At 45.6% G+C, this 14,998-nt stretch overlaps 1 protein-coding gene across 2 annotated transcripts in view; it reads left to right on the forward strand.

Annotated features, from left to right (window-relative positions):
* pde9aa (phosphodiesterase 9aa) overlaps positions 1-14,998 on the forward strand; it is a 22,712-nt gene continuing 7,714 nt past the window's right edge. The window contains exons 1-6 of one of the 2 annotated variants that reach the window (XM_076746534.1): positions 1-310; positions 6,614-6,684; positions 8,092-8,169; positions 10,494-10,537; positions 13,284-13,338; positions 14,301-14,371. In XM_076746534.1, coding sequence (XP_076602649.1) covers positions 248-310; positions 6,614-6,684; positions 8,092-8,169; positions 10,494-10,537; positions 13,284-13,338; positions 14,301-14,371 — 382 coding nt within the window. In that variant the 5' untranslated portion in view covers positions 1-247. The remainder of the gene's footprint in view (positions 311-6,613; positions 6,685-8,091; positions 8,170-10,493; positions 10,538-13,283; positions 13,339-14,300; positions 14,372-14,998) is intronic. The other variant, XM_076746533.1, reaches the window with a different exon arrangement.

The following is a 14,998-nucleotide window of genomic DNA, read 5'->3' on the forward strand; positions in this document are numbered from 1 at the left end:
AGTCTTTATGAGATGCGTTCAGGTAGCCAGGTGACAGAGCGGAGAGAGGAAGAGGAGGAAGAGTTCGACTTGGCGCGGGTGTGTTTGACAGGCAGGCAGGCGGGTGGGATGTTGTGGGCCCGCTGACTCCCCTCTGACCCCCCCTCGGTGTGTTTAACGGCGGTGGGAGTCGGAACGGAGGGACGACGCGGAGCGCGGAGCAGGAACCGCACAGTGACGCACCGACGCGGCGGAGAGGAGAGGGACCATGGGCTCCGCTTCATCCTCCTACCGGGTTATTTACCTGGACGTGGACGGCAGGATTCAGAAGGTACGACACCCTGAACTCTGCGGAGGCGGCAGGAAAACAGTGTTCATGAAAAAAGAAACGAAATAAGACGAAAGAAAGAGCGTTCAGTCCGAAAAGAGTCGAACGGAGAAGTTAAGATGAAGTGATGCGTCCTCACAGAATAACGTCTGAGTGGACAGAAGGACTTTAATGATGTTTAACAGGAGGAAAAGTGACATGATCAGTTAAAAGAAAAAGTCATTTTTAAAATGAAAGTGACCATAATGCCAGAAATTCATAGATAATTATTTTAATAATAATCATCACCGTTGTTTATATTGAATGAACCTGCCTCAATATCATTGAAATGGCATTGGTTCATTTATATTAATTCTGCAGTTTTTCATTATTTATGTTATTAATTAGGTTCATAATTCAATGATTGATTATTAATGATTTCATTAATAGTGCCCATAGAGTTCCGTAGTGAGTGGCTGCAGGTAGCACAGGAGGCAGAGGCGTCATGGTGGCTGCAGTCTGCAGTGTCTTCAGTCAAAGCTGCACAGACGGAAAAATGACTCCAAGCAGTTTAAAGTCACTTCATGTGAAGCTGAGGATCACAAACTGTGAAAGCAGACTTCAGATAGACTCTCTGTAAGGCCAGGCGTGGATGTCACAGAAATGTGAAGGGTTTCATTTTGTCAGCAGCAGTTTGTGATCATTTCTGGACTTCCTGGTCTCAGAGAGCACGCTGTGATTAAAAAGCACCGTGAGCTTCATGACTGACCCCCTGTGAGGCTGCTGTGACGCAGCAGAGATCTGAGGCTGGGTTGAGTTACACAGGGAGCAGCAGGTCTGCTTTTACTGCTGTGTGCTGTGTACCATTTACAGTAAAGTGAGTACATTATAAACTAAAAAGTAGTACATTAAAGTACAAGTACACAAACACACACAGGTACGGCCTTTAGCCTAAATGTGACATCTGTCTGTCATATGATGATACCGAGCATAGTGTGATCAGCAGAGAGACCGTAGTTATGATGGTGTGTGTGTGTGTGTGTGTGTGTTTGTGAACTGGACACTGTTTAAAGTCCCAACAGCAGAATAATGTCACAGGTTTGTTTGTGGACGTCGTTTCTGCTCCACTGGTCCCTCTGAACGCTGCAGAGCTGTGAGGTTGAAGAGTAACTCAGGCTCTGACCTCTAAATACACTCCACACACACACACGTATTCAGCGTATTAAACACACATCCAGTTCTCATGTAGATGGAGAAAGAAAGAAAGAATGTAGGTCACGCAACTCATTCATCCAACAACAGATCGACAGCGTGGAGCCTCCAGGTCGCTCCCTGACCCGCCTGACGGCTGCTGGTTCTGCAGCTCAGAGCTGGTCTTCGCTTCTGGATCCTCGTGGTTTCAGAATAAAACCTGCAAACTCTGAAGGAAACGCTGCTGCCACGAGTCAGCTGTGACGAAAGCAGGTGTATGCAGACTTCACCTGCGACCTGCAGATAGACAGATATGATCTGTGAAAGATAACAAACATAGCAGTGTGCACGTTAGCCACACAGCTAATAGCTCCACTGCTAACGTAGACTCAAACACTGAAGAGCTGATGTCCACTGAAGAAGTGGACACAAACTGCACATGGATGCGTGGACCATGTGTGCAGACCTCCGTGTGTTTGCACGCTGAGTCTTTAAATTAAGTGATATTTCATATTTCAGGTCATCTTTCGCACTGTGTTCATCATTAATTCACTTTATTGATCAGCACTGTCGTTCAGGTAGCTTCTGCTCTGCGGACAGCTTTGTGTCTCCTGAGTTTGTCCTGTGGTAGACACCTGAAGTGACTCCTGCTCTGCTGTATCGACGACAGCCGTGTTCGAGTTAATTTTTAACACAGCTTTGGAATAAATGTCATAAATGTTTGACATTACTGTGCTGTAATTCTAATGCTGTTTTTCATTCACTGCCCTATAATGATAATGTGAAATCATCCATTATCTACGGAGCATTGTGGGCTGAAATCAGAGTAATGTGGCTGCAGATCTGCTGGTAATATTTCTCTGTTTGTGCATTCAAACAGAAGCTGAAACATTGGACTTTAAAGAGTCCTGGTAGAGCTGCGTCTGCAGAGGGTTTTGTGGACTGAAGGTTGATTAAAACTGAAGCAGCATTTTATGTTAGACTGTAAACCAACAGATTTTCAAACCGCTGGGGTTCACGGCACAAAATGAAAGCTCTAACAGGCCAAACTGTGCTGCTTTCCTTTCTCCTTTCAGCTCGCTTCATCCATCCATTCATCCACTGAACCTTTTTATCCTGCTCAGGGTCACAGAGTCACTCAGTTCATATGAAAAAACAAGCTAAATCGCTGTCAGCCTCAACCACAAGAGCGAGAGATCCCACCAGAACATCCAGGTTTATTATGATCTGAGTCACGGCTGCCACAGAGGAAACATTAAATCTCATTAATAAAACATCTCACACACACACACACGGCTAAAGACACGCACGTCATCAGTGTAAATTCCACATGATTGGTTGCTAATGAGGAAGGTTTGCTCTTTCTTCAGCCTGAGTGTCGAGGCAGAGAGCAGCCTCAGCTCTGTTTACATTAACAAACCAATGGAGGAGCAGAGGCAGCTCATAAAAGGCCATATAATGAGGTTTATGCCTCGCTGGCACTTTGCATTTATTGCGTTGTGTCTTCTTCATGGAGTTCACACGGAGTGTGTGTCCACCGCACTAAACATGTCATTTCTTCATGCAGACTTGTTTGAAGGGTTCATGCAGCTGGATGTTTCGCTGAAATGCTGAACGTTTCCTGGACAGCAGCAGCTTTTTGAGCGGCTAACATGTTCTGTGTGTTTGTATTTGATGTCTCACCAGCAGCCGAAGCCTCTGTATTGACCTGATCTGTTTGTACTTTGGATCACGTTCGCCCGTCGTCAGACTGGAAATGCTCAGACAAGGTTTTAATGTCACATCAGCTGTAGTTCAGGGTTGCAGATTGAAGGTTCAATGAATTCATTTGGCTCCGAAATGAGCTCAGATTGGTGAGGATGTGCTCGGCCCTCGTGTGTGTTGAACGCACACACCTGTTTTCCAGCTGCAGTTGAAGACGCTCTGTGTTTTAAATTATACATCTGTTGCATATTCAGCTGCACTTTTCATATAGCAGCTCGTATCACAATCACTGTTACGTCGACGTCGTGAGCTCTGCAGTCATTGTCCTCCTCTTGTTGTCTCCAGTCTTTATTCAGGTCCTGTTTGCGTGATCGGGTCTGAATACGGCGTCTTTTTTTATTTACATGACAGTGGAACGGTGCTGGTTGATGGCGAGGCGTCGTCTTCCCGGCCGATGCGTGCAGCGGCAGCAGCAGGGGACCCATTATGATAAAGTGGGGTTTGTTATTGAAATCAGTGGCGGCATCTTAAAACGAGCGCATGAATTTATTTAGCAGTGATTAATACTGCGGGGAAACAATGACGCTCTGCTTTAAAACATCCTGAGAAGGATTTAACTCGTCAGAGTCGTCTCATCTTATCCTGCAGGAGGCTCATTACATTCAGTGTTAATTCCCTCTTCGGTTCCTTTTCAGTCCTCGTTCTTCTTGAATAAAGAGGTGCAGCACTTTAACCGTCTTCTTCTGTTCTTTATGACAAAAGCTCAACATTCAGCATCGTGTTTTTGTGCTGGAGACACTAAAAACAAAGGCAGGAGGAGGCAGATCTGATGATCTGTGTTCATTGTAAAGGAGAACTGGGGCCCAAAGACGAGGCTTCGTTGTTGTGAAAGGAAGGACGTTTGTATCTGATCTCATGTATGTAAAACCATAAAGTAGTTTCTAATTACTAACTGGTGCTTTCTGAGCTGGTTTTAACAGTAAAGACAGCAGAGAAGACGAGAAGAAGAGGCAGGGTGACACATGAAGCTCAGTTCATAAAGCCTGGGACATGAAACGGTTCTGCACTGTGTTTGAGTGCAGGAAGAAAAAGCAGCTGATGTTTCTGAAGTGCTGCTCTCCGTCCGCTGACCTCCACCCACCTCTGTCTCCTCCACCTGCGCCGGGCTGCCACTGCCAGACTGCTGAAGTGCTCTTTGACCTCTCTCCTCCACAATCGCTCACCCTCCTGACAGCGTCGTTAACGCTGCCAGGCCCCCCTGTGTCATCCTTGCCGGTTGCAGGTCTTCGATGCCATCACATGCAAACGCCTTCGTTATCTATGTGGGTCATCCCTCTTCGTATGCCGACACGGGTTGTTCGTCATGTTCACAGACGGCGCTTGACCTTGTTTATGAAGCAGTAAGAGGAAAAAAGACGGAAAACACGAAATATTTACTGCCTCTGCGCTGCGACGTGCATGTTTTTTAATCAGCAGAAGAGCCGGGAGCGTGGGAAGCCTCCACGCTCGGACTCAGAGCGTCTCCCCAGTGGCCGACTGCTCCACTTTCACACAGAGGAGGAAGGAGAGCGATAATATCCTGCTGCAGGAGCACAGTTAGTCTGCTCAGGCTTAATTACAAGTACAAAAACATGCTGTAAACATCTGCACGAGCAGAAAAAAGCAGCTGATTTATAATGTCCTCCAAATTAGATTTAGTTGCACTCAGCCGTGTGATCTGTCTCATGCAGATGAATGTCGTTATTTATTGGTTTTTGCACAGATTTTGCTCATTAGAATAAACGAGACCACAGACCAGAGTCATGCTGTCACGTTAGAAAACAAAAGAGTTGAACAGATGAAAAATGGAGCGACGTCTTTGCTCATTACGAAGCTGTATCTTCTTCCTCTGAGCTGTAGAACTCCATTATCGTCCAAAAATGATTAAAAACACATCAGTGAGCCGGCTGACATGTTCCTCCATCACCATGAACACACACACACACACACACACACATCCTGCTGCCACAAACACTCACTGAATGTGTGTTAATTCGCTGCTGAAAATAGTCCCAGCAAATGCAAACGGTTTCCTCCCGTTTGAGTAAAGTTTGCTGAAACCTTTTGTGGCTAGCTTTTTTAATACTCAGGCTATTTTTTTTTTTTTTAGAAATTAAACTGTGTTTTTATTTATGTCATTAGTAAGAACCAATGGGCTCGGAGCTGAGAATGTGGAGAAGTAGGAATGTTTTGAGAGACGGACAAACACATTGTTGGTTTTTGTCTGAAATCACGCTGTTCACACTCTTTTCTATGTAGTGCTCTTTGTCTTTCAGTCTCTGAATGCTCGGTGTGAAGTTATGGACTGACAAATTTATGTCTGTTTCATGTAGAGGCAGTTTTCCTTAAGGCTTTCTGACAGAAAGCCCTGTCAAAGGCTTTCTGGAAGAAGCCTTTCTGGGAGAAAGGTGAGTTGATACGAAGAGCTTTAAAGTCCACACAGGGAGGACGTTGTGGTGGATGAAGATGGGACCGTCTCTCAACCTGTCTTCAGTTGTTTGGTTGGTGGTCTGGGTTGAAACAGACCGTTTCATGTCGTGAATCACATCAAAAGAGCTCCTGGAATCAGGTTTCATCATAAAACAGGAAGTCATGACCGGCCCTACCAGGCCTCTGATTGGTTAGCACTCATCGCCTTCGCTGGTTGGCTTGGGTGTGTTTAGACATCGGGAGCGGGATTGGTTAGGGGTCAGCCAATCAGAGGCAGAGCAGGGCAGCTCATGTATCGCCATCTGGTGTCGCACAAGTGTTGTTAACTCAAATAAATGATTTAATAGTTAATGACGCTCGTGCTCACGTTCATTAGTTGCAAAGGGATGTGCTCAGTGCTTTTCTTCGTATTGTCTGTGCTAACTGGCTAGCACGCTAACAGACAGACCAAAGAACGCACAGCATGAAATCGTGTCTCACCTGCAGTATTTTAACTTTTCTTTCCTCTTAGTCTCCATCATGAACTGTGAAAAGTAAAAGAAAATGGACAAAGTTCATGATGTGCAGAGGGTTGTACAAGTGGGAAGGAAGTATTCATACAAAAAGAAGTGACTGTGACCTACATGCAGTTAACTCTGCTTCTGTTGCAAAGACACCTGCTGCAGATAAACTTGATTTTAAGCTGAATCCTGCACGAAGCCTTGTTAAAGCTGCTTATTTAAAGTTGTTAAGAAACAAACCTGAGCTGGCGTTTCTTTCCCTTATCATCTGTAATGATTAGAAATGTGACTTTTTCCCACCTTTGGTCTGCCAGCCTGGATAAAGTCGTCCAGCCGGTCCGGTTTCAGACGACTGCTGCTGTTCGTGGATTTAATTTTGTCCTTTTGTCACGTGTGCGTCAGCTGTTGGATTATAAATAATACCCTCATCGAGTGTGATTGTGTGTGTGCTGTTCTCCCTCAGGTGGTGTTCAGTAGATTCTGCAGCCCGTGTGACATTAAGGAGCTGTTCTGTACAGCGCTGGGTGTGCCAAGGTACCCACACACACACACACACAAAGACACACAGACACACAGACACACACACACACACACACACACACACACACACACACACACACACAGGGACATTAGATAGACTTACATCCATTTCCTGGAGAGTTACGCTAACCTTAACCTCCCCACAACATAAGGAATACATGGTACACACACACACACACACACACACACCGCTCTGTTCATTGTCTGTCAGCTTTAGCATAGCGATAATTAGCTCCCATGAAAGCTCCTCTTGACATTTAACACGTATGCCAGCAGTGATGTTGGTTCGTTCACTGTTACAGTTGTTCCGTGTCCTGAATTCACTCCGCAGTCATTAGCTGAATCACGGCTTCAGTGTGTCCTCTGCTGCTCGCTGTAGAGTTCAGGCGACTCCCGTTCAGTCGTGATTTATTCCGTTGTGTAATCTGAGTATGAACAGTCTTCATTTACAAGCCCTCCCTGCTTGTGGTGAAGTGGGTTGTTTGCAAACTGAAGAAGAAACATCTGGAAACACCGTTTGACGGATCAGTTCGTGCTTTTTGTAGCTTCAGAAATCCAGCGCAGCTGCTCACGCCTGCATCCATTATTTGTGCTTTTTAGTGCAGTACTGAAAGGAATTTAATCTTCACTCATGTGTCCCCATTAGCTTCCACATACTGGTCTCCAGTCCTGCAGGGATTGATGGTTTTTATGCACATTCCTCTCAGCAGAGATTCATTTTTTTTGGTGTGATTTTATTTATTTGTGTTAGTGCTCACAGTTAACACCTGCATTCGGTGGACTCTCCTCTGCTTTAAAGCTTAATTTAACTGTTCTGTGAACGAGCCTGTAATCAGTGAAGGCTTAATATTCCTCTGATGTCGCTGCTGCTTGTAAAGCTGAGGTTTGCAGACGCCTGGACATCTTTTATCTGTGCTCCACAAGGAGGCGATGTGGTGATGCTGTCCGTCCACACAGAGCTGCTAGCATGACTGTAAACTCCGAAAACAGACAAACCCCGACAAACTCTGGTACTGCGAAACCTCACATCGTCAAACTACTCCAGAATTATTAGGATCCAAACTGTTAAATCATTACCAGCAGGTTCTAGAGAAACTCCATTGAAGCAGCATCATTGTGTGACTTTGTTTTTGTTGTTGCGGACGTTATCGCTCCCTGGAGGAGGACTCAGTGGATGTTTTGCTCTGACAGAAGATTAGAACCAGACCTTTAACGTCTCTTGAATTTATATCCCACCCTCCTGCTCGTTAGCAGGTCCTGCAGCAGTCAGAGTATGACCATGTTTTTGGATTTCATGAGTGTGCAGGACGTAGAGGTTTCTGATGGGTCAGTCAGGGAGGTTAACTTCCAGCTTTACAGGCGACGTCCAGTAAAACTCGATGTGTTTTTGTCTTGGTGCAGGAACACCAATCTGTCGCTGCTGGATTCATCCGGCGCCATGGTGTCCATCGACCCCACCATGCCGCACAACACAGAGAGGTATTGGAAAAGCTGCATCCTGCTGATGTCTGTATTGATTCATTGATTGTTGGACAGAATATTTGTTTAGTCCATAAGCTTGCTGTGTGATTGAGGCACACATTCACTGATTGGCTGTAAATCCCAGCGTCCTTCCTCCCAGGCTGTTAACATATTGCTGCGATGAGCGGCCATAAAGTGTCATCTGCAGGTTTGTGTTAGAGGCCACGCAGCTGCGACCGAGTTCACCTGAAGCCTTTTAATTCACACACAATCAGAGGTCAAGATTGAAGTGCTGGTTTCCGGTGATCCACCTGATGGAGGCCCGGCAGCCCTCCTGTGGTGGAGCAGGACAGGTTACTCCAACGTTTGCTGCTCGTGCTAAAGCTTTTCTGGGAAACGGCGATCGACAGTCTTCGCTCTGAAAAAGATTTGACCGCCTGACCTGCAGAGAAGATTCCTGGCAGCATTTCTCACTTCCTGCTCGTGTTTTAGATTTTATGGGTGACTGAACAGGTCACCTGTGTCTATACCGCTGCCAAGTGTGTCAAAAACAAGAGACAACCAGAGGAATGCTGACATTTCTTTTTATAGAATATGCAGATTGTTAAAACATTTCAGAGGTACTATAATAGGAAGTAGTAAAGATTTAGGAAGTGCAGCATGTTCCAACTGAGCTACTGATTTACCTGCCAAGCAGCTTGTTTTGGACCACAGTGTGAAACTTTAGAACAGACGACCGCAAACAAGTGGGAAAGCAAATTAAACGCACCATGTTTTATCAGCTGCATATAAACACTATCGAATATGATAAAGAAGAACTATGACATGTAGATGAAAGTGTCACACGAGTGTCCTCCACGTCCTTCTCCCTCTAAAGCAAATTTAATATCTTTACTTCCTCATTTCATTCTGCACAATATTGGTGTCATGAAAAAGTTTTGTACCGACACACTGAGTCATGAACCTCAACTGTGTCCAAAGTGTCCTTTTTCAAGCCAATTAAAGCTGATTGAAATGCAGCTTATGAGAGTCAGGAGCACAAAATGGATTCATATAGACAACAGAACATTTCATACTGCAGCATAACATAATATTAACATAACATAGCATGGTAGCATAGCGCTCGCAGGACTAATAAAGGAATATTGAATTGAATAAGATGAACATAATTGCAGCACAAAGTCATCTGAAAACAGTGTGTCTTTATAAACTGTTGCAGCCTTTCTCAGTTGCAGTAAACAGTGCGCACACCTTCAGGGAAAAGCTGCCACACAGACAAACATGACTGCTCTTTAAAATGCCCGTTCAGGAGCCATTTGTGGACACTGACAGTCTGTACTGTGAAAAGCTTCATGTTATCACTCAGATCATCATACAGAAGCATGATTGCAAACATTTAGGAAATATGTCCTGATGTTGTCGGTTTCACTTTTGATTTTATTGTAAGCTATCGCGCTTGGTTAGTAACACATCATACATAGCTGCATGCACACGTGCTGCACTGACATGTTCATTTTCAGGTATAAAGGGTCGATGGTGAGGGGTCCACGTTTTAAAAATCTTTATTTAACACCCAGAGATCATGAATGATTTGTAGAAGCAGCCTCCATAAACAGCACATGACTTGATCACGTTTACAAGAGGAGAAGATGGCCGACAGCTGCCATAAAACAGAGTTCGATGAGATTGTGAACGAGGGCACGAATTTGTGAAAAGTTTGTGAAGCCGCACGTGAAAACAAAGTCAGATTGAAGGCCATCGTATCCGAAGACGACACGTCCAGTTTCATTAATGCAAATGGTTTGGTGGTTCGCAGTGACCTTCAGGCCGCAGTCCAGTGTCATCCAGATGTTCCAGCGCGACCAGAACAAAAAGGTTGTCGTTCCTTTGTCGCAGCGTTAAAACGCAGAGTTCAGTTAAAACAGGAAGGCCGACGGCGAAGCTGGAGCGACGTCTGCCAAATGTGAAGGACGAGGATTTCTCTGATCTCGTTAGACAAAACACTTCACTCCCAAGGTTATACACACATGCATTCTCACACACACACACACTCACACACACACACACACACACACTGATTAGACAGGACACTTAAATAGGTGAGTGTGTGAGTGTGTTTGTGTGCTATCTTATCTTCGGGTAGAATCTGAAACCTTTTATTTGACAAACATCATCTGAGTGTCTTCCTCGTAAACAGGAGGAGATTTGTGTGTGTGTGTGTGTGTGTGTGTGTGTGTGTGTGTGTGTGTGTGTGTCTTCCCACTGACTTTAGTATGTGGGAGGTAAAGTACAGCGTGTCTGCCCTCAGAACTGACCTATGTGTGTTTCCTGTTGTGTTGAAGATCGCCATACCGAGTGGTGCCTTTGACTGGAGGACAGCTGGCTGGTGAGTTTCCAGAGACTGCACACACACACACACACACACACACACACACACACATACACACACACACTGACAGTGTTAATCAAACCTCTTAATATTTTACCCTTAATAAGCAGTTTGTTGTTGTTCGTCTCTCGGCAGCAGCTTCTGCCTCTGAAACACCTCCTGTGTAGTATTTCCTCTCGAACGTACTTCATACAGTAGACTTGTTGTATTTGTACAGTGCAGTGTTTTTACTTCTACTTGAGTAAAATATCCAAGTACCTCTTCCATCACTTCATGTAACACTGTTAGTCAACCAGCATGAAAATGAAATGTCACATAGTGAAACAGAATGAAGGTTATTGTTATTTGAACAGGAGTTCAGGCGGACACTTAACCCAAATTTCTGCCAATAAACAATGAGTGTGTGTGTGTGTGTGTGTGTGTGTGTGTGTGTGTGTGTGTGTGTGTGTGTGTGTGTGTGTGTGAGAGTGTTTATGAGTGTGTGTAAGTGTGTGGAGGTGATCGACAGGCTTTATAAGGCTCAGGTGAAGTCTTGTATAAGTCTATAGATATGAAGTGAAGTGACTTTCAGTTTGTCGTTTATCTGTCAGACAAACGTCTCCGCTCGGATTGACTCTCTGGGCTCTCATCTTGTTGTAAAAGCAAACAGCTGGTAGAAATTTAGCATTTAACAGCTAAAGAGCAGATATTTCCCTCAGGAGGTGGAGGAGACCAAAACCAGAGTTGAAGGAGAGAGAAGACTCGCTCAGCTGACACAAACCCGACTCCATGTTCGCTAATAGTCATGGCAGATTTAATCAGATGTTTTGAGGCTTTTTGTGAAATGCTGTGTAGCAGCATTTAACTGGTTAAATTAACTAAGCTCCACCATGATAAATGAAGAAGAAATTGCAGGAAATTGGCTGAAATGGAGTCAATTTAACACTGGAGCGGTGTCTCTGAAAGCTGCTGACGGTGTGAACACACACACACACACACACACACACACACACACACACACACACACACACACACGCACACACACACACACTCTTCGGTAAACATCTATAAAAGTCTTCAGGACTTGAAACCCATATAAGTGTTTTTATGGGAACATCAGATCTCAGACGCTGACCTCCTGAAACCCTGTTCTGGTCTTCACTCGTCAACAACTCCAGTCACATGACACACGATCAGTCGCTGATTGGTCCGCTGTGTCGTTATTCCACTCCTCCAGTAAGAGCGAGGTGACGGGGGAGTGGACTCCTGTCAGACCTCATCAGGTGGGGATCAGTGAGATCTCCAGGTGGAGCAGGTGAAGCAGACCAGGTGACGGTGTTTCAGGTGTCACATGTCCAAGACTGAAGACTGGATCTGTATTTGTTTATATGCCTCAGAGCGCTCACGTCTCTCCGTGTGTAGACACACAAACGCCGCTGTGGACGCCATGTTTGTTTACATTCCTGCTCCCAGAAGTTGGCCTCTAGCTCCTCCTTTTCTATGACATCACGCAGGTCGTTTAAGACGTCGATCTGTGATTGGTCAGGTGGAAATGTGAAGTCATGACTCTGTAATCTACAAACTGACACAGTGACCATGATGGAGAATAACTAAGTATATTTACTCAAGTACTGTACTTCAGTACAATGTTGAGGTACTCGTACTATGCTTGAGTTTTTCTATTTTCCTCTACTTTACACATACATAGTGTACTTTGTACTTCAATACATTTTTCTGGTACTTTTAAGATTCTGATTAATAATATAAGATTTAATCAACAAATACCTTGTGATGTGTTACTATGAAGTAGTACGTGAAGTAAAAAATAAGACCCACCTTTAGCCCCTGCAGCACTAACGTACATGTTACTGCATCAACAATAATAAATCCAATAATATAATGTATATTAATATTAATATTCTACAAACATACTGTAGTTCATTTTCATTCTAATACTTCTGTACTTTCATTGAAGTAAACTTTTGAATGCATGTAACAGAGTATTTGTACACAGTGTACTCTGCTTTCACTTGCAGTCGCTCCCGCTGACACTCGGCTTAATTAATCACAGAGAGGAATTTTCTAACAGCGCTGTGTTCAGTGTGACCTCTGACCCCGTGTCAGAGATGGAATGCGGCGAACTCGGCGTACACACCGCCAGGCGTCCGTATCTTCTTTTCCCTTTACAGTTTCTGCTCGCTGTTTGTTTATTGGCCAGCGGCGTTGAACTTTACCCACAGCGGTGGAGCTTTTAGCCAATGGCAGGGCTTTGCTGTGTGTCCACGCTGCTCCCGGTGCGTGAAAAGAGGAGTCAGAGGTGGTTTGTGAACACATCGTGTCGACAGCTTCCTGTTCGCTGCAGCCGGTGGTCGCTGATGGTGAGACCACGGGGACGGTTCACTTATCTCGTCTCCTCTCGTCTTCTGGCTCTGCCATCTGCTGCTTTGGCCATCTGACGATCTCTGATTGGCTTACATAACCTCTGCGTGCCTCTGTGTGAGTGTGCGTGTGTGTACTGTACATGTAAGGTGCCTCTGTGTGTGTGTGTGTGTGTGTGTGTGTGTGTGTGTGTGTCAGGACTGTTGATGCAACGTACTTCTACTTGCTGTTGTATTTATAATGACACATTCTGCCTCAGTGGCTTCAAGCTGTTTAGCATAGACACGTCTGAGTGTGTGTGTGTGTGTGTGTGTGTGTGTGTGTGTGTGTGTGTGTGTGTGTGTACTGTATATGTAACACAGCTCCACGCTTGCTTTCTCTGCAGATAAAGAGGAACTCTTTCAGAATGTACTGACGCAGGTGGCAGAGCAGTTTTCAAGGTAAGCCGCTGACTGAACGCGTTCGTCCTCGCCGCTGACTGATGGCTGAAGGATCACATGTGCATGTTTGTCTCACTTTTCTGTGTCTTTGACTCTCTTTTATGTTTCGACCTTTTTAATCAGGCTGCTGATTTGTTTTTTTTTTCGGTGAGCTGTGAAAGTGCGGCTTGGTTTGATGCGTCTTTTGGTTGATTTTTAAGGACTGCCTCCGCGTCTCAGTTAAGCCTTCATCCTGAGAGTTAGCAGCAGTGTCATGTGGTGCTGCTGCGTCTCTTTACGGCTGACTCCAGACCTGATTTCACTGCTGCTTCTCTCACCTTACACCATGTTCAGGGGGCTGAACTGGGCGACCGTCGGCTGCAGCCGCACAATGCATGCAGGACGGGAGTCCAAAGGGAGAATGCAGCAGGACATTAGACTGAAAGATTAGAGCGAAGCTAATTGTGTGTCTGATTCAGGGTGAACAGGCAGATATGATATGAAGTTGTATAACAGAGTCTGATAAAAGGAGGCGCTGGCACTCGCACAGTAATTACATGAAGGACACATCCTAGGGCTGCATTGATTATTTCCTTTATTGACGAATCAGTTTCTGATTTTGTTTAAAGGTCCTGCAGATGGACGCTGATGAAGCTCTAATCACTGCAGCTCTGCAGGGTTTCTGTGTGTTTGTATGTTTTAGAAAGACACAGAGCAGCCGATCGCTCATCAAACCCTCGACGGCGCTGATGGTCGCTGTCGGATTTTGTATCATTTTTTATCTTCGCCTGCTTTTATAACCTGCTTGTACGTCTGCAGTCGCTCTGTCTTCGCTCAGCTTTGCCGTCCTCGTTTGTCTCTTTCTAAAATCCTTCTCTGTGTCTGAAAATCCACCTGCAGCAGAAAGTACCTGCATGTGTTTGTTGTCATAGAGAGCAGGTCTCTTCCTTAACTCTCTCCCACCTGCGCCCACCTGTCCGCAGGGCGTTCAAGATCAACGAGCTGAAGACCGAGGTCACCAACCGCCTCGCCATGTTGGAGAAAAGAGTCGAGCGTAAGTCTGCCGTGTCTCCGCTCCGCCGTCATCAGCTGATGCTCAGCAGCAGCAGAGACTGAACACAGCTGATTACAGGTGGAGGTGTCTTAATGTCATGGCCGCCCTGAGCGGCCGTGACATTATTTATGAGGCCCTGATTAGATTAGCTGAAGCCGAAGAGGTCGTGTGGTCTACTAACCCGCCTCCAGCCTCATGGGGGGAACCCCACCGAGTGCCGCGGGGTCACGCGGCGGTGCCCTCTGCGGCTCGGCCAAACGCTGCCGCCGTCCAGGCTCTGGTTTTATGAACTGCGAGGAGGAAGTTTGTTCTGATGGCATCCTGGCTCTCAGCACACATGTGTGAACTGTCCCAAGATAAAAGGCAGCTGTAAAACACGATCAATAAAGCTGCTGTCACAGCCAGCTCTTTATAATGTAGGTCCCAGTGTTCTCAGCGGGCCAGCTGTCCTGGTAATTACCTGCAGGAACATTTAATCAGCTGCCATTTTGCAATCACGACATCCTTCCCGGTAAGGCCGCGACTGAAGATAAAGGTCAAGCCGAATATGTGAGCTGCACCTCGAGTCAAAGCAGCTAAAATCAGACAGAAATCAGCAGCTGGAGTCTCACACGTGACGCGGCGGCG

Source organism: Chaetodon auriga, chromosome 13 (assembly GCF_051107435.1).
Source record: "Chaetodon auriga isolate fChaAug3 chromosome 13, fChaAug3.hap1, whole genome shotgun sequence".
Lineage (NCBI taxonomy): Eukaryota > Metazoa > Chordata > Actinopteri > Chaetodontiformes > Chaetodontidae > Chaetodon > Chaetodon auriga.